This window comes from Calonectris borealis, chromosome 1, assembly GCF_964195595.1.
Source record: "Calonectris borealis chromosome 1, bCalBor7.hap1.2, whole genome shotgun sequence".
Taxonomy (NCBI): Eukaryota; Metazoa; Chordata; class Aves; order Procellariiformes; family Procellariidae; genus Calonectris; species Calonectris borealis.
In genome coordinates this window covers 95,337,385-95,355,937 of record NC_134312.1, presented here as the reverse complement: position 1 = coordinate 95,355,937, position 18,553 = coordinate 95,337,385, and the positions used below count along the sequence as shown (strand labels likewise).

Below are 18,553 nucleotides of genomic sequence, written 5' to 3'. Positions count from 1 at the left end.
TAGATTTGCCACGTATTTCATTTACTTTCAATATTGGTAATAAATTATTGTCCAAATTTTTAGTAAGAAAATTTTCTTACACACCAAGTTTATACATTTGTTTTTTAGCACTTAAGCACACTGGAGTTGGTATCATTAAGAGCTCAGGAACCCTGTATCACTTTGAGTTTCCAGCTAAGACTGTCTAAAGGGTAGGACCATCCCTAGCACACTTTCCGTTCCTTCTCAACACTGATGTTTGAGAGTACAGCTTGCCCTGCCACTTCACTTATAGTGATGATTTGCCAGCAACCTTCATCCTGTTTTCATCATTCAGCTTATCAAAGTTTTTTTCTGTTTCTCTGAAGTGATTTTTCTCCTGTTATCCATGAAGTCCCCAGGTTTTTCATTCTACTGACAAACAAGGCCACCTGCACAAAGAGGCGTGCCATCTTGTTTGTGTTACAGTCACTGCTGGGTAAAAGCTATGTTAAAGGGAAAAAAATGCAACTTCTGTAATATTTTCAAAGATGTCTCAAAAATTCAAGGAACTGTGCTTGAGAGAATGTCTTCCATCATTTTACTGTCTTCTGACCCTGAATGTTCTGAGGTGGAGACAGAATTATCCATTTTAAGAATGCTGTTGTGCCTTGATCCTGATTCCTTTTACAAGGCTGGACTGTCCATAACCTTCTTGAGGAACTAGAATGGCACTGTTCATTCACCATATTTCAAGGACTGTAGCTGCTCTGGATCAGGAGATAGCTTTGGAAATTCTAGGTTTGTGTTTAGGCTTAGATACTTACCTGTGATTCCAGCTAGTTTGGGTTTTGTTTGTTTGTTTCTGTGGTGTTTTTTGGATAAATGGATAGTGGAAAATTGGGCTCTGTACTGTTGTAAATGAAATTAATCTCAACAGATGTAATTACTTAACTTAAAGACCCTTTGCTTCTCTTTCTTCACACTGCTTAGGCAATAGATTGAGAAAGCTCCTTCTATAGGTGCTTTCCCAGGCTGCAAACATGCCTTCCCCTTTTAAGTTCCCAGTGCTTCTAGAGTCGGGTAGTAGAGGAAGTTTGCAGCAAGTCTTCACTTAATGCTGGCCTATGCAGAGTCCCATAGCAGCTTGTTTTCCATTCCTCACTCCTTTTCTCCTGTTCCTCCTACACTGAAGTTATGTTTCTTGATCACAGATCAGGATGGAATCAGAGTGGTAATAGGGGTGTCTCCTGAGTAGAGTGAATTTTGCTTTCAGATCTTATTGGAGCGAAGTTCTATGAACCATTGGTTTCTATTTCAACTTTTGCGAACTAAGAAAGTTGAAAATCTAAATTTAGGTTTCTTCTCAAATTTTTCTTTTTCTCCTAGTATCCTGTCCTCATGCTTTATGTCTATAGGACTGGAAATGTGCTCCAGCATTTAAAGCTCAGGACTGGAGGGAATCTGTTTCAGTTCTGGCTTTGCTACAGGTGTGTTGCATGACCTTATGCAAGGCATTTAGCTTTTTCCTTCAAAAGATAAGGTTGTTTAGACAGGCCTTCGAAAGTGGTACTGTGAAGTTTAAGTCATAGATGTTTGTAAATTGCTACAGGTCCGTTTTTACTCTGGCTGGTGTTTAGATGGGATTTTTGCATTTAGTGTAGTAAATAATAGTTACTGGATAAATAAGTGCAAGAAATCCTTTCAAATCTATGGATGATTTTTTCCAGAAGAGTTTAAGATGGTTCGGAAATGGCTTATTAGTCACTTGGGCTTAATGGTGTGCTGATTTATTTTTTTCTCTGTCAGGAAAATTTCAAGAGTAAATGAAAACCCCATAGAGGGATTGGGAAGATGTAGGAGTACTAATCCCTATACCTTGCTTTAACTAAAAAGAACAAATCCAAATAACAATTGTCATTTGGTTTCTGCAGAGCAGCACAGAGAAGACACAGAAGAGTAAGAACGTGGACTCGTCATATAAACATCTTCAGTAAAGATTATATCTTTGTGCCTGTGAATGAGGAGTAAGTCTATGTGTTTTAGACACTTTTTCTGATATTTAAAGATATAAATATTTGAATGTTGTGGTAACAGAAAGATTTATGGCTGTAAGGTTGGATCATTGGAAATGAACACATTAGATTTTGAAGAAGTAACAGGTGTAAAATGAGTAATTTTGAAGCCTCTTCAAGAGTTAAACTTTTTATTTAGTTGTCTTCAGTAAACTTTACATCTCTTGTTTTACTGAAAATTGCTTTTATGTATTTTTCAAAATAATTTGTGTGTCATTATGATCATTCCTGTGCACTTAAGCAATATTTCTATAAAGAAATCACAGAAACTCCTAGTGTTAATGGATCAGGAGTAGTACTTCCATGGTCTGTGCCTTGGCCTGGTTGAATAACTGACCTGCGCATGGAAACTCCAGTCAAACTGAATAGTCATTGAGAGTCACATATGCAAAACAGCTGCAGAAAGAGATAAGGCTAGAGGCATGCCATACCTTCAGCTATATTCAAAGCTGGGATCACCATCACAGATTATTTTATTACTTTTTTTTTGTTTTTTACAGTGTGGGATGGGTGGTGAGACACTGATAAATTGCTGTGGTGGGTTTGTTGGGTTTTTTTAAAGGAATTGATACTTATTTTTGCTGTTATGCCACAATGCGAAGTAAAAAAATGAGTGAGAGGATTAGTATGAGATGCCATGAAGGAACATGGCAGCGATGGTTATGTGTCACAGAACAGTTGTCCATGAGCTCTCGATGTTACAAAAACTTTTCCTATCCTTTTCAGAACCAAATATTATACAGTTTTGACGTTTTTTCCCCCCCTCTCCCCACTGCTGGGCAGGTCTCATTGGTACATTGCAGTTATCTGTTTTCCTTGGTTAGAAGACGATGTGTATGAGGAGTGTCCCCATCAGAGTTCATTATATCACCAGCCTCAACAGTCTCCACTTCAGTCAGAGAGTGAGAACACTAGAACTGGTTCAGTGTTGGCCTTTCCTGGTAACTGCAAGGATGAAGAAGAAATGGATGCTAACAGAAGTTTATTCTCAAAAGGTAGGTAATCTAGAAAAAAAATTACGTCAAGCCATATACAGTTCTAAAAGTGTCTTAATCCTTGAGGAGAGATATGATGTCTTAAAAAGTATCTTTCACGCCAAGATTGATGTAATATGTTTTTGTATTACCATGCATAGCAAGGACTGTGCTGCATTCTTGTTGTTCGCAACTGGAAAATACTGGAAGGGACGTGTAAAATCAGTGGCTCAGATCCCATTATGAGTGGAAAGTTCTTAGATTTCAGTAAGAATTTTATCAGGAAGGCAAGCCCTCAGTAACTCTGCTATTTGAACATTCAGAAGGGAAGCAAAATTATTCTGTACTTCACTATCATATTTTGAATACTAATAATCATGAATTTGAAAATGAAAATATTTCAGTTAGGAAATATTTTCTTAAGACTTTTTAATTTGTCTTTTTTACTAGGTGGCAATGATGACATTGCTGCTTCTGCTTCGGTCCTGGATTCAGGTATTTCTAAAGTAAGTGCCTTTTTGTACTGACATGGAAGGAGGAAGCGTATTACTGTGTTTCTGAAGGCTCTGAGACTTGACCAAGTGATTTTGCATCATCTTTTTTTGCAGCAGCTGTTGATGTTTGTGTGGCCTGCAGCATGTGCAAGGCACTTCAAATTACCCTGAAGTCCTCCTTTGCCTACCTATGTTGCCTATGCTATGCTTTCACGTGTTTTTAAAATTATTTACCAGTTTCTCCCTTTCTGAAATGGGAGCCTCTCCGGCTTTACCTTTAAATCTATGAAGACATTTAGGTTTATAATTGTTCTAGTTTTTTTAAGGTTATTTTTATTTTTCCTTCTCCCAGATCTCCCTAAGTAATTCCAAAAGGCAGATTTGTAAAAGGTATGTTTGTGTTTTCATACTAATATTATATCATTAAATTATATTAAGAAATTCTGCAGTCATTCAGTTATTTGTCATAAAGTCACAGCTGTAGGAACTTGTCCATTTTTTCCGTGTTTGTTCAGATACTGATGCTCTTGTTAAGCTGTATGCAGACAAAATATTGCTTCAGTAGTGTTAGTAATGAAAGACTACAATGATTTGTTTGTTTGTTTTTGTTGTGTGCAGGCCTTGTATACTCATCTTAGATTCTTTGAAAGCTGGTTCTGTGCAGAAAACAGTTCAGGTTTTGAGAGAGTAAGTAACTACAGTTTCTACTTATTAGAAAGATGCTGCTGGTCATATTTCCATTTTCAGAATACTCTTCTCTATAAAGGTGTACATTTCTAATGCTAAAGGAAAATACATAAAGAGCCATGACAAAGAAAATTGTAAGAGCAATACAGAGGCTTGTGTGAAAAGCCTGTCTTTGTTCTGCAGCCCAGATACGATGCAAAAATTGTAAAGTGAATAGTCTTTTTAAAATAAAAAAAAAAAATTAAAAGTAGAGGGGGGTTTTGGGGTTTTTTTAATCCCCTCCGTTTCAGTAATGGAGGGTGGTTTTAAGGGTAGAAAAAGAGATTCTTTAAAATGAATACTTCGAAATTTAAATGATTAATTTTCCAAAGGGCTGATCTTCATTTTTTTGATGGAGCTTACAGAATTACAGTGTTAAATCCACTTCTATCTATGTGCAAAAAAGTAGAAACTAGACTGAAGCTGTCTAAAAGCTTGATGTGTCAGTATAGTTACATCGGAATGGTATTATTTGTTTTGAAAAGTGAGAGTAAAAATATATTCGGTCTTTTATGTGATAAGTATGTAAGTATTGGAAGAACGTCTTCAAACTTTCAGTACTTTTACACACTCCTAATGACATCTATCAACAACCTTTTAAGAAGTTGCTAATATTAAATATTTGAAGCTAAACAGAATTGTTCTTTTTGTTCTCTGTTGTATCCACTTCACTGAAAGGAAAAAAATCTGTAAACCAGATAGTACCTCCTTCTTGTAAAAGTAAATTCTTCAAAATACTATGTGAGTGTTAGATGACAATCAGAAATTTTTGTGAAACCCTCTTTTCCCTAGATAGAGAGGCCTTCTCACCATGTGTGTCTTGGGAGGAAGAATGAAATAGCAATTTTTTTTTTTCCCCCTTTAATCTCTGCGGGATGTATTAACTTAGTGCTCTATGCTTTGAGCTACTCTTGGGGTTGAAATTCAGAGAGGGTGGTTTCCTGGGGTTCAGAGAGATGTCATGAAAAGTCAGAAAACAAAGAGGTGATTTATGGAGTTGTGACATGAGGGAAGTTTGGGCAGCAGACCTCTTATTCCTTCAATTTGTGGTTACATCCTGAAAGCAGAAGTTTAAGGAAACTGATGCAGGGGTTCTGTGACCTCTTCTTTCCTTGAGTTGATTTTTGTTGTGTTTTGGGCAGTGGTCAGGCTCAAACAAATTAATTTTAAAGTCTACAGTCATAGGTTCTTGCAGTTTCTAGGGAATGTGCTTCACCTGAACTGTCTTCATCTTTGAATTGTTTCATTTTTGCCTTCTTTTCACAGTTGCCATTTTCCCCAAAGGTGTTTTGGGTGTTTTATATGTATTTTTATTCTCAGAGTTGCAAGGACTTGAGGCTTTTAGAAATCAAACACAAGGTCTGGCTTAATGTATATATTTTTTATTCCGTAAAGTCAGACCTTATGTTTGATTTTCACAAGCCCTGAGCCTTTGCAATAATGACTGAAGTCAGCAGAAAAGTATAGGTAACTGTTGCCTTTGAAAATCGGACCCTTATGCTTTCAATCCCGTCTTCAAAATCAGTGTCCAGCCCAGAATGTGGGGTCAGTGAGTTGCTACTGAAGCAGAAGAACAATAGAAAAGCCTGATAACAAATCATAATAATTAACGTAATCAATAATACAAGTCATAATCATTAAAGAAGTGATCCCTTAAGGTTTTTAACAAGTCTTTGTATACCCCATACAGTAGAAGGTTGCAAGGGTTATATTGGTGCAATTGTGACTGAAGTTGTTTTTAAGGTGAATTCTAAAGTTTTTTTAATGGTTTGCTTAGGTTAGAAAACCACTGCTGGCCTCTTAGGATGAACCCAGGAAAAATCTGTGTGATAGCCAGGAAAGATTACTTGAGTTCTTCATTTAGTTAAGGTTTAAAAATGTCCTGGTATCCTAATAGCTTGAAGAAACTCAGCACAAATAACTTTGTTTTCAAATAACATCATGCATCTTTCTGTTTTGTATATTGCATGTTACGTGGTAGAGATGCCTCTGAGTGTGATAGAATATTGGATAGTGGAGATTGTGTTGTTCCTTGTATGAATTTCTTTGATAGATTCCGTGAAAGAAGTTGGTTAAAGCTATTTTAGCTTTTTGGCCAGCTCCAGAACGATATTGAGTAGTATCCCAAAATGCATTGAGCTTGGGAGTTATTTCTCAAGTATTTAATCTGTTTGCTCTCTTTTGTAGGTACCTTGAAGTGGAATGGGAAGCTAAACGAAAAACGCATCGAGAATTCAATAAATCAACTATGATTGACCTGTGTCCCAGGGTGCCTAAACAAGATAACAGCAGTGATTGTGGAGTCTATTTGCTGCAATATGTGGAAAGCTTCTTCCAGGTACAAATGGAAACTACCTTCTCCTTTCCCCAAAATCACCTTAAACCCAAAAAACCTATTTCTGAGGGAAATAGCCAGACATAAAAGCCTGTGATGCTCAGCCTCAAAAGTGTCAAAGCCATTTGAGGAAGAGGAGATAAAACCCATTCTTCAAGAAGTGGCAGGGGTCTCTGTATCTGGAGCAGAGACAGTTTCTCATCCGTGTTTGCTGGCAAACATTTCTTACCTTGTAGTTTAATGTTGCTTTTATGTTGACACATTCAATATCCCTAACTATTTGGGTGTATGTGGAGTCAGTTTACACATTTCTGGCCTACGGATGTTGCAAAGGCATCTTTTCTGTGCATCTCTTCTTGTAGCCTCTAAAACTTTGGTCAGCTTGTGCATTATTGGCCTTTGCATGGCTCTGCAGGCAGCAGCTTCTGCAGAGACAGGGAGCAGGGAATCCTTAAAAGGGAATGCGCAGAGCTAAGGGAGCCTCTCTTTCCTGTTCAGCGCATTTTTTTAAACATCTGCAGATGCTGGGCTTCAGGCACTGTCTTTTAGGGTGTCCCCACCTCTTCCTCCCCCTGATGAGTGCGCTGCCATCTTGCTCTGTCCTTTGAATGGCTCTGCTTGTTTAATGCTTATACATGTGGTCCACGTTCTCTCTGAGAGTCCTGTGCATGGAAAGCCTTGTGTGGGGCCTTGGCCAGTGGACAGGTTTTTCTTCTGTAGTAGAACAGATTGCCATTCCAAAGCGCCTGTACACTAATGCACACAGCGTGGGGAATAAATGTGAGGAATTAGACATCTTTGTGCAGTTGCAGGGCTGTGATCATGTTGAGATCACGGGGACGTGGTGGGATAGCTCACATGACTGGAGTGCTGTGATGATTGGATACAGGCTTGTTAGGAAGGACAGGCTGGGAAGATGAGGAGGTAGAGTTGCCCTTTATGTTAGAGAACAGCTGGAATGCATGGAGCTCTGCCGAGGGTTGGATGAGGAGCCAACTGAGAGCTTATGGGTAGTGATTAAAGAGCAGACTAATATGGGTGACATAGTAGTGGGCATCTGCTGTAGGCCACCTGATCAGGAAGAACAACTGGATGAGGCCTTCTACAGACAGCTAGAATCAACCTCACGTTCACAGGCCTTGTTCCCTATGGGGGACTTTTAACCACCCTGACATCTGCTGGAGGGACAACACAGAAGGACATAAAACCAGTCCAGGAGGTTCCTGGAGGGCATTGATGACAGCCTCCTGACCTTAAGTGATAGAGGAGCCAATGAGGAGAGGTGCTCTGCTGGACCGCATACTCACAAGCAAGGAAGGTCTGGTTGAGGATGTAAAGGTCAAACACAGCCTTGGCTGCAGTGAGCATAAGATGGTGGAGTTCAGGATCATGAGAGGAAGGAACAGGGCAAAAAGCAAGATCACAAGCCTGGACTTGGGCCTCTTCAGGGAACTGCTTGGAAGAGTTCCATGGGATAAGGTCCTGAAGGGAAGAGGGGTCCAAGAAGACTGGTTTGGTATTCAAGGAACATCACCTCCAAGCTAAACAACAATTAATCCAAACAAGCAGGAAGTCAAGCAAAGATGCCAGGAGGCCTGCATGGATGGAGGAGCAGCTCCTGGCAAAACATAAAGAGGAAGTACACAGAAGACAGAAGCAGGGACAAGTAACCTGGGAGGAATACAGAGACACTGTCCAAGCATTCAGAGATGTAATTCGGAAGGCCAAATCCAACTGGAGTTTAATCTGCTGAGGGATGTCAAAGGCAACAAGAAGGACTTCTGTAATTATATAAGCAGCGAAAGGAAGAGTAGGGAAGATGTGGACTGACTGCTGAATGGGGCAGGGGCGCTGGTGACACAGGACATGGAAAAGGCTGAGCTTCTGAATGCCTTCTTCATCTCACTCTTTACTAATAAGACTGGCTTTCAGGAATCCCAGTTCCTAGAGACTGGGGAAAAGACTGGAGCAAGGAAGACATACCCCTGGTGGAAGAGGATCAGGGTAAGGAATACTTAAATGGACATTCATAAGTCTGTGGGCCCTAGTGGGATGCTGCCATGAGTGCTGAGGGAGCTGGCTGATATCATTGTGAGACCACTCTTGATAGTCTTTGAACAGTCATAGCAGTCAGGAGAGGACTGGAGGAAAGCAAATGTCACTCCTATCTTCAAAAAAGGCAGGAAGGAGGACCTGGGAAGTGACAGGCTGGTCAACTTCACTTGGATCCCTGGGGACGTGATAGAGCAACTAATCCTGGAAACCATTTCCAGACATGTGAAGGACAAGAAAGGGATTGAGAGTAGCCAGCATGGATTCACAAAGACAGGGGGGAGTCATGCTTGACCAACCTGATAACCTTCTATGATGAAATGACTGGCTTGGTAGATGAGGGGAGAGCAGTGGATGTTGTCTACCTGGACTTCAGCGAGGCCTTTGATGCTGTCTCCCATAAGATCCTCATAGAGAAGCTGATGGAGTGTGGGCTGCATGAGCAGACAGTGAGTTGGACTGAAAACTGGCTGACTGGATGGGTCCCGAGAGTGGTGATCAGTGGCAGGCAGTCTAGTTGGAGGCCAGTAACTAGCAGTGTACCCCAGGAGTCAATATTGGGTCCAGTCTTGTTTAACATCTTCATTAATGATCTGGATGTTGGGGCAGAGTGCACCCTCAGCAAGTTCACAGATGACACAAAACTGTGAGGAGTGGCTGATAACGCCAGAGGGTCATGCTGCCATCCAGAGGGATCTCGAGACGTGGAGAATGTGCTGACAGGAACCTCATGAAGTTAAACAAGAAGTGTAGAGTCCTGCACTCAGGGAGTAACAACCTCAGGCATCAATATATGCTGGGGGTCACCCAGCTTGAAAGAAACTTTGCTGAAAAGGACCTAAGGGTCTTGGTGGACACCAAGTTGAACATGTGCTAGCAGTGTGTCCTTGCAGCGAAGAAGGATAGCAGTATCCTGGTCTATGTTAGGAGGAATGTTGCCAGCAGTTCGAGGGAGGTAATCCTTCCCCTCTCCTCAGTCCTGTGTCCAGTTCTGGTCTCCCAAGTACATGAGAGAGATGGTGCTATTGGAACAAGTCCAGCAAAGGGTCACAAAGATGGTTAAGGTACTGGAGCATCTCTCCTGTGAGGAAAGGTTGAGAGAGCTGGGACTCTGAGAGGAGGCTCAGGGTGGATCCTATCAATGTGTACAAATATCTGAAGGGAGGGTGCAAAATGGACAGAGCTCTCTCTTTTCAGTGGTGCCCAGTGACAAGACAAGAGGCAATGGATGCAAACTGAAGCACAGGAGGTTCTTTCTGAACATAAGGAAATGCTTTTTTTTACTGTGAGCGTGACCAAGTGCTGGTACAGGTTGCCCAGAGAGGTTGTGGAGTGTCCCTCCTTGGAGATATTCAAAAGCTGTCTGGACGTGGTCCTGGCAACCGGCTCTAGGTGGCCTTGCTTGAGCAGGGGGGCTTGGACCAGGTGACCTCTGGTTCCTTCAATCCTCAACCATTCTGTGATGCTGTGATAGATGAGTTGAGCTCTTGTGTAAGTGGAAAATGAAATTCTTTACCAATGCTTTTGAACTGCCTATTCTCTAACAGTGGGGTCATGTTCTGCTTGCATGTGCAAGGCCAGCACAAGGTGGTTGTAATTTGTGCTAAACATACCAGGGCTCTGCAAATCATGATGTGTTTTTCGCTTTGCTTTTTCAATTTATCATATACTACTTTATTCAAAGGAAGGAAAAGGTGAAATATAAGCATGGCAAAAGAATAAAGAGGGAAAGAGGAAAAAAAATTGATTTTGGCAAATCAGATGTGGTGTTTTGGTCTTATTGCCAAAGCTGCCAGCATCTCTTAGCCATTTCGATTTGCTGTCCTCTTTTGTTGCAAGTTCTCTCCCTCTCATGTCCTGCTAAAATTGCTGGGAGCGGTCTCACTTTATTGTCTTCTATCAGGCAGACCAGCTCGTGACAGAACTCATGCCTGAGGCAACAAAACCTCATCATGCTTAACTGCTGTATGCTTGATCCTTCCCTATACCGTTGTTTGTACATGTGTGTGTTGTGACCAAAGTGTATCTGTCCCTTGTTAGATATCAAGAGTATGTCTAATTGTATCATAGTACATGGAATCTGCCGTGAATATGTGCTTTTACTGCTGTATCTTTAAGAGAAGTGGTGTTAACCTGTTTGGTGTTTACCATGAGTAGCTTGTGATAAGGGTATGTATATATGCGATTACCATGGAGGAACTGGCATTTGACTTTGAAGCCTGTCAGTGTCTCATGGAAACTTGTTTGTGCCTCCTTGGTCTCAGCAGTAATGGAAGAGTTTGAAATTCTTTTTGAAGGTTGCTTTAGGAAATTCATGCTGTAAATATTCCTTTTTCTGTTACCAGAATCCCATAGTGAACTTTGACCAGCCACTGCATCTGGAGAATTGGTTCCCTCGTCAGCTGATCAGAAGCAAAAGAGAAGAAATTCGAGACCTGATCTTGCAACTGCACTTTCAACAGCATAGTGGCAGCAGCAGCTAATAAATCTAATAAGCCAGACATGGCAAAGAACATTGCTGTATAGAGTAACTGGAACTCTGCTTAGCAGCATTTGGGCTTTTTTTGCCTTGCGAAGAAGACAAAAAAAAACAAACCACCACCACAAGAAGTATTTTGTTTGTTCAGTGTATTTATTTAAAGATTTTTTTTTCATTTGGGTTGTGTAGTCATAGAATGCAGTTGGGGGTGGGAAGGAGAAGGTTGTAGATAAAAGTATAAATATGTAAGTTAAAGCTAATATATATGGATTGCTAATTGATTCTTTACTTGGAATATGAAAGCTGCGTATAGGCATGTGCCACAAGGATGTAAAAATATTTTCATCTTTTGGAGCCTGTTCTTTCCAATATTATAGAAACATGGATGATCATGTAGGTGTCAGGCCTGAAGACAGGATTTTGACCCTATACTGTGTCTCTTTCGTTTTTGCAGCTCATACAGATAGAATGAATACTATGTATTGTTTTAATTTGAGGATCCAATATTGACTCTCTTTAGAGATGTATTTTTTTGTTTTGTTTCTGATTATATACAGAAGTAGTCTGCATGTGTCAGAAAATTCTGCCAGGATTTGAGGCTGCTGAGTTGATTTTTTTTATTTTTATTTTTTTCCCTCCCTAGCATTTTCATCATAAAAATTTATTTCCATGAATGGAAACATTTGCTTCACAGTGACCGTTGAAATCTTTTAAAAGTCAAGAGTGGATTTTTTTAAAGTATTTTTTAATGACTTTTTTTGCTTAGCAAGATTTTAGAAGAAATCTTGGTCTCAAAGTACATGCCGATACAATACATGTAGGCAGTAGATTTTTAATCCTATTCGCCTTATTTTTGGGAGTTATACCTGCACATCTTGCGGCATCACTTGCATTAGAAAGGCAAGCAGGTTGTGCCTCAACAACCTCAAAAGTTTGAGGTGTTTTACTGAAAAATAAGGCCATTTTCATACAAAAAGGTCATTATGTTATATATAATGACTTTAAGATACGTAATTTACATATAAGACAAACAGGATTTATACTTTGCTCAGGAGAATTGAGTAAAGATGCCCAAATATTTGAGTGCTTGAACTCAGACTTGATTTGATAAGCTAGCACAAGTTTATCGTTGTCTTAATACGTATTTATGTAGTTTTTGTTCAAACAGTGATCACATAAAACTTCAATAACATTTTGACATGTGCACACTTTTTTCTGTCGTTACTGCACAATAGAAGGTGACTGTTTTAAGAGGATGTTTTCTCCTGTTCCCCACTGTAAGTAAACTTAAATGTCATTGCACCCTTCAGAAGGACCATGTGCCAGATAACCACCAAAACCACCTGTGTCATAAACATATGTTCAAAACCAGAGCTCTTAAACCTGGAAGTAGGCTAGAGAGTTAAAATAAAAACTGAGGGCAACCCAAAGATGTGAACATTTTTACGGCATTGCAGAATTCTCAGGGCCCCTTCCCTCAAGACAACTCTGAAACCTAGCATTTGGAAAATCCAGTTATTACTTCAGGTTCTGTACAGTCATCCAAAAAAATCCCCTGCCATTGTTTCTCAAACCAGGAAGCATTCTTTCTGGAGAAGAGAGGCAATTTTAAAACAAAATAATTTGCTGAGCACAGTTACCTTCTGTATAGCTGTGAGCAGCCTAGTGCAATTACTGTGTGGTTTTTGTCTTTGTTTCTACTTTAATTCTGTAGTTTGTCACGACCCCCCCCCCCAACATCTGTCCCGCTCATCCCAGAGGTTTTGTGGCTTTCATCACCTAAATCACAACATCAGCATTATTTACAGGGTTAATCTGTGTATTTATTGTAAGACAGATGAAAGATAAGATGCAGGAATGTGTGCCCTTTCTCTATACCTTTTTAATTGATGCATATTTTCAATGTTCCCTTATGACAAATAGCTTGGGCTTTTTGTTATGGTAAAGTTAGTTTTTATCATAAAGCAATTTGTTTTTTAGATTGACTGGTTTATAGATATTTAAAAGAAAAAGTCATGTATAAACTTTTCTAAGTTGGTTTTATAACATTAAAGGATTGCCTTTGTAGATTTGTTAGGTATGTGCTATGAGAATGCCAATACATTTGATATTAAAATTATCTCCAGAAGTTGCTGACTGTGATTGTTACCATTCTTTTCCCAGCTGCCACAAATAGCCAGTGAGCTAAGCATAAGATAGGCCATCTTACTTCTTTTAAGGTATATACACAGTATGTGTATCTTAACCCAATTTGTTTCGAAGTGATTATTTGTTCTCCAGTCCTTATAAAGGCATGCAGCTAGTTCACAGCTTCTTGTGACAAGCAAGGCTGTTTTTGACTCGAGAGCCTTACAGTTGTTTTCTGTAGTTAGGCTGACAGTCTTGACAGCCTGAATGGCTAGCCTGGGAAATGCCTGGGTCCACCAGCAGCAACCCACCTAATTCCAGCCATTTGCATTTAACATGTATGTGGTGAATGCTAGGAAGTGTCTGTGGAAAAAGTTACACTCCAGGTGTAGCATCTTCGTGCTTCCTTTTTACCTGCTAGAATTCCCCAAAGATAACTTTTAGCATATATAAGGCACCAGACTGACTCAGGGACCTTTTTGCACATCTCCTGCATCTCCATTTCCTGTATTAATCCCTGTTAATGGTGGAGTAGTGTAATACTTCAAAGCAAATCAATCTTTGTAAGGCTCTTTACCCTACACCGTGTAATTTTGGTTTCAAGGCAATGAATTGTACTCAAAGTGTTAAGTGTAGCTATCAGTTTCTTTAAAAGAAAATGCTACATTCTGGCTGTGTGGGACAAGAAGCTGGCTTCCATGAAGAAATCTGAGTCATGAAGATCCGTTTAAGGTACTATTGGCAAGCATGACACAAGAAACAAGGTGGAAGAGAAGTAACTTGTAGGAAGTAAAACTTCCAGGAAAAACAAAAAAACCCTAGTTTTCATCAAGAACTGGAGAAGTGAACCACGAAACTGCAAGTGTGCTTTTTTAAAAGTATCTGCGGACTGCTGTGTTTTTCCTCTGGAATTGCAGGCATAGATTCATTGCTGTCCATCTGTCCTTTCTGGGAGTCACCTCCTAGCATTTGACCCTGAAATGAGCTTGCTGTACTCAGTAAGTACTACACCTTACAAAATAATAAAGACTTAAAAGCCACAGTAGTAACACTTTTATCTTGATTATGACAGGGGAGCAGAATATTGCTTCTGGCAACCCCTCAAAAAAAAGACTCTGGTTTCTAGATGGAAAAGCAGGAATTACAAAATGAGACCTGAAAGGTCTCAGGATTGAAAATGTTTCCATTAATGGTCGAATAAAACCAAGACCAACAGCAATAATTCTGTCCAACCAAACTGAAGTTGGAAACACTGTTCAAAGATGAAGCACAGGCACCGGGATCATCTTTGACTGTTGAGCAAGGTAAAAGATACTTATCTGATCAACAGTTCAGAAAAGGAGGAATGCTGAGAATAGGCTTGTAAGGACAGAGTAGATAATGAAGTGTTAGATCAATTTGGTTGACCTCACTTCCTGATTTTTCTGCTCCAGATACTTTACAATACTGTCTGATGGAAGAGGTGGCTACGGTGGGCTGAATTTGCTCAGCTGGAAGGCTAAACAGCCTCAGACCTTGCTTATTCTTGGGAGACACTTCACCAGAGAACTCTCCAGGAGCACAAGCAAAAAGTGGTAATGGTGAAATGCTTGGCAACAGCAACCACAGAAACTGAACAAGCGAAAAGGTTTCATCTAAGCTAATTTTCTCAGCTGAACTGGTTGGGAATTTTGTTGGCAAGTCCTGTCAAATGCCATAAATTCAGTTGCCGTAGTCCAGTCACAGGAGGCAATTTATAATCTCTCTATTAACCCCTGCGAGCTTGGAGATAGGGAGTGTCTGCCGTCATGAGGCATTTTCATTAAGGTATACCTTTATTTTGCATTATTTAGCTACAGATGAGTGGATTTAGCTTTTTGAATAAATTGCATTTGAAAACAATGAAATTATTTAGAACAGTATATGTGTGCTGTAGCAGAATTTCAGTGACCATCACTTTGTAGAGAACTATAATTCAGCTTAATTCATATCTGCTATATGAAAGCACGTCTTGTCTTTTCAGAAATAGAAATTGTCAGAAAATTGTCTTTTTATTTTTAGAGGTAACTGATGTGACCTTGGCATGTTATGTCACTAAGATTATACTTCCCTTTTTTTCCCTAGCAAGAATGTACTTTTCCTAGGTACGTTTGAACACATACAATTTGGCTGCTGGAAGTGAAGAATTATGCATCTTCTGATGCAAAGTATTACTGTAAAGGCTTTAGTCAAATGAAGAGAGGAGTTAATTTTCTAAGTTTATTTTTGAAAACTATTGCAAGAGTTGTTTTGCTTGTTTTAAGGACCTTTGAATGATGATTGTGCTTTTAGTTATGCATTTTGCTATCGTAAGTGTAGAAGACTTTCAGCTGTTGCAAATCTAAATTTCAGTGCTGAAATCAGTGTTGAATTTAAAATTGATAGCTTGAACTAATATTAATGAAATGGAATTTAAATGTTTAAAATATTTTATCACACAGAAGCTGACATAGCCATACCATAGAAAACAAATTTTGACTGAGATATAAAGTAGGTAGTTTTTATACTATTCATATTCTGAGTGCCTTTGAGTACTTTGCTGATGAAAAAAACCAGTAATGCCGTAAATCTGAAGACTCTCCAGGAAAACTTTTAATTTGGTTTCATACTCTTACTGAAGCATGTGTATTCTGAGAATTTTCTCTAAAAGGATTAGTTGTCATGCATTCTTGAGGTAAGTTAGCCTTTGCCTTTATAAGCCTGTATAGTATTTCTAATCTTGATTCAGTTGCATTTTTGCAACTGAAAAGCATTCATGACATTGAAAGCAGCAGTCTCTGCAGAGGATTAAAAAAAAAGGCTGGTCTGTGTTGTTGAATCCAGGATTGTAATAAAGGTACCCAAGCTAGCCTCAAAAGTGCTCTGTCTACCTAGTGATGCTGAATAGGACTTCGAAACAGTTTATGAGCACCAGTGCAGTTGTTCCTGTGCCTCGTATCATCAGGACCGTTCAATTTACAGCTCCAGGGTGGTGTACTGCGCTTGGTGCTTCTGCCAGTATTGTAGTTAGCTTGACAGAGCCAGCCTGAGTGAACGGTGCTGGTTTGATAGATCCAAAGTGTCTGATTCTAAGAAAACTGTTTGGGGGTGTTAGAGCAGCTCAGTGGTTTAACTTAAAGTGTAATTTAGTAGTTTTGTGGAAAAACCAAGGAAAATACGTTGTTGTGTTGAAAAATACCTACTAGAGCCTGTTAGATGTCAGAAGACAGAGCCTAAAAACAAAGGTGGTTTTATTTTATTCCTGTGAGTGTCCTGTGTGTAATATCAGGAATTATCAGTGTTATCTGCGTTGTTGGAGTTCAGCAGAGCAGCTAGAAGAGAGGAGTCAGCACTGTATACCTCAGGAGCTCTGTGTAAATGCTCTGCAGACCGTCATCTGGGAAGCCTTGGGAATCCAGCTTCGAAATATTTACACAAAACCACTACCAAAAATAGTCACTTCAGACGAACAAGCAGTTTGCTGAGATTGATCTGAACACAGTAACCAGCAAGTCCTGAGTTAATGCCACCCAGGACACAGCCCTGACAGGGTTTTTCTAGTGGTCCAAATGCCGTCTGGCGTCGCAGGACTGCTTCCATACACGTTTCCACAATGAGCTGACCCTTGGCAGGAGGGGAGCTGAGATTGCTGCTGCTTTCCTGCGCTCTGTCCTTTCTGCAGTTCTTCTTAGCTGATCATCTCTTCAGGTACCTGTACTAATTTGTTCCTACTGCTCGTGTCAGATAATACCTGAACAGAGATGAAAGAATCACAGCTTGCCCTGGCGTTATCTTTGGGGGAAGCACCTCTTCTGGGATGCAAGGGACAGTGGTGTAACAGCACAAGATTTTGTGCTTTAGCACAAACTCGGGTGACAGGGCTGTATTAGCTCTGTCACCAGAAGAAACAATCTTACAGAAAGATTGCTTGGGTGTAATCTACATATGCATCTACATAAGCGAGTCAGTGCATTTTTAGATATGTGTACAAGCAGAAGATAAACACACGGAGACCTTCCACTGGAGACTAGCATGCTCCCTCTCATGTTTTGTGGTCAGCATAATTTTAAAAAAGGGCAGAAATTGAAGGGCCAATGAAAAAACGTGGTTAATTAAATGTGAAAGGTGCTGTCCTTGTTTGGACTGTCTGTTAATGGTATGACAAGCTCTGGTAAAGAGCTTAGCTGGCCAGATTAAAATTAAAAAATTGTCTCAGTCCATCTGCTGGCTCCAAGGAGTTTACTTCCATCACCTTTCCTTGTTTCTTCACTGAAGCGGAATACTGTCTTTGAAAAGAATATTCCCAGGATGTCTTGGTTGACTTTTTTTACCTAATGTTTTTTCCAAAGATAATTATATGTGACGTCAAGACATTTTCAAGAAGGGCAATGCTCTTGGTTGGTTCAAGGATACATTAAAGACAACAGCTCTTTTGCTAAAAGGAGTTTTCTTTTTTTTCTTGCATATTGCTTTTTTTGCAAAAATAAGTATGTTTGGCTTCATCTGGAAAATCTTTCTTTGCCTTCTGGTTTTGGGAATGATTAAAGGCGATCTTCAAATAGCTGCAGGTAATGCAGAAATCTTATTCATATTCTTGTTTTCAAAGTTTACGTACGGCAGTGTGTGGAAATAAAAATACCTCTCTGCTTTAATTACAGCAAAGGGGACTAATACAAAGAAATGTTTGGTCAAATCTGTGCCATGTTATCAGTGTAAATATGGAATACTTAAGAGTGAGGTATTACTGTCCACTTGTGTTGTTTTGAATGTAGAATGTAGCTACAGGAGGCAAGTTTTTCCAACTTTGAGAGACAGTAAATACTGATAAATTTTTTACTTTGTGCTTTTTTCTTTAATAATTTTGTATTAAATCTTAAAAAGTGAGGTTCTGTCTTCTGCTTATGCACACTGAAGATGCGTCAGTTTGAGTAAATATTGGGCTTTTGCCTTAGAGACCTTTTTTGAAATTCCCTTCTCCCTCTGATGTACCGGTGGTGGTGTTCTGCACTAGAGCTGACTATTAATATACCATCAAAATAACCACATTCTTCATCTTTCAGTCATCAAAGTCAAAGGCACTATTGACTTTGAAGCTGCAGAATAAGCTCATAATCTATGGGATGAAAAATGCTATATATTTATTACTGTTCTTTCTCTAATAAATGATTCATTGTGATTCTTCTTCAGTCATGTTTTCTGGGGAAAAAGTGAAAGAAGAATGTTGAATTAACTAATTTCAGATCAGCTGACTACAGAGGATAGAGAATTAGACTGTCAGACTAAAACCAAATAGACACATTCTTCCCTCAGCTGGAAAGCTGCTTCTGGAGTGGCAT

The 18,553-nt window shown here is 39.5% G+C and overlaps 2 protein-coding genes across 20 annotated transcripts in view; both read left to right on the top strand.

Moving 5' to 3' along the window:
- Window positions 1–13,221, top strand: part of SENP7 (SUMO specific peptidase 7) — a 46,546-nt gene extending 33,325 nt beyond the window's left edge. For all 18 annotated transcript variants that reach the window (XM_075168149.1, XM_075168190.1, XM_075168197.1 and 15 more), the window contains 7 exons: window positions 1,893–1,985; window positions 2,817–3,028; window positions 3,458–3,513; window positions 3,854–3,891; window positions 4,120–4,188; window positions 6,415–6,565; window positions 10,960–13,221. In XM_075168149.1, coding sequence (XP_075024250.1) covers window positions 1,893–1,985; window positions 2,817–3,028; window positions 3,458–3,513; window positions 3,854–3,891; window positions 4,120–4,188; window positions 6,415–6,565; window positions 10,960–11,097 — 757 coding nt within the window. In that variant the 3' untranslated portion in view covers window positions 11,098–13,221. The remainder of the gene's footprint in view (window positions 1–1,892; window positions 1,986–2,816; window positions 3,029–3,457; window positions 3,514–3,853; window positions 3,892–4,119; window positions 4,189–6,414; window positions 6,566–10,959) is intronic.
- A 200-nt stretch (window positions 13,222–13,421) lies between these two features.
- IMPG2 (interphotoreceptor matrix proteoglycan 2) overlaps window positions 13,422–18,553 on the top strand; it is a 69,770-nt gene continuing 64,638 nt past the window's right edge. For both annotated transcript variants that reach the window (XM_075168091.1, XM_075168081.1), the window contains exon 1: window positions 13,422–17,785. In XM_075168091.1, coding sequence (XP_075024192.1) covers window positions 17,707–17,785 — 79 coding nt within the window. In that variant the 5' untranslated portion in view covers window positions 13,422–17,706. The remainder of the gene's footprint in view (window positions 17,786–18,553) is intronic.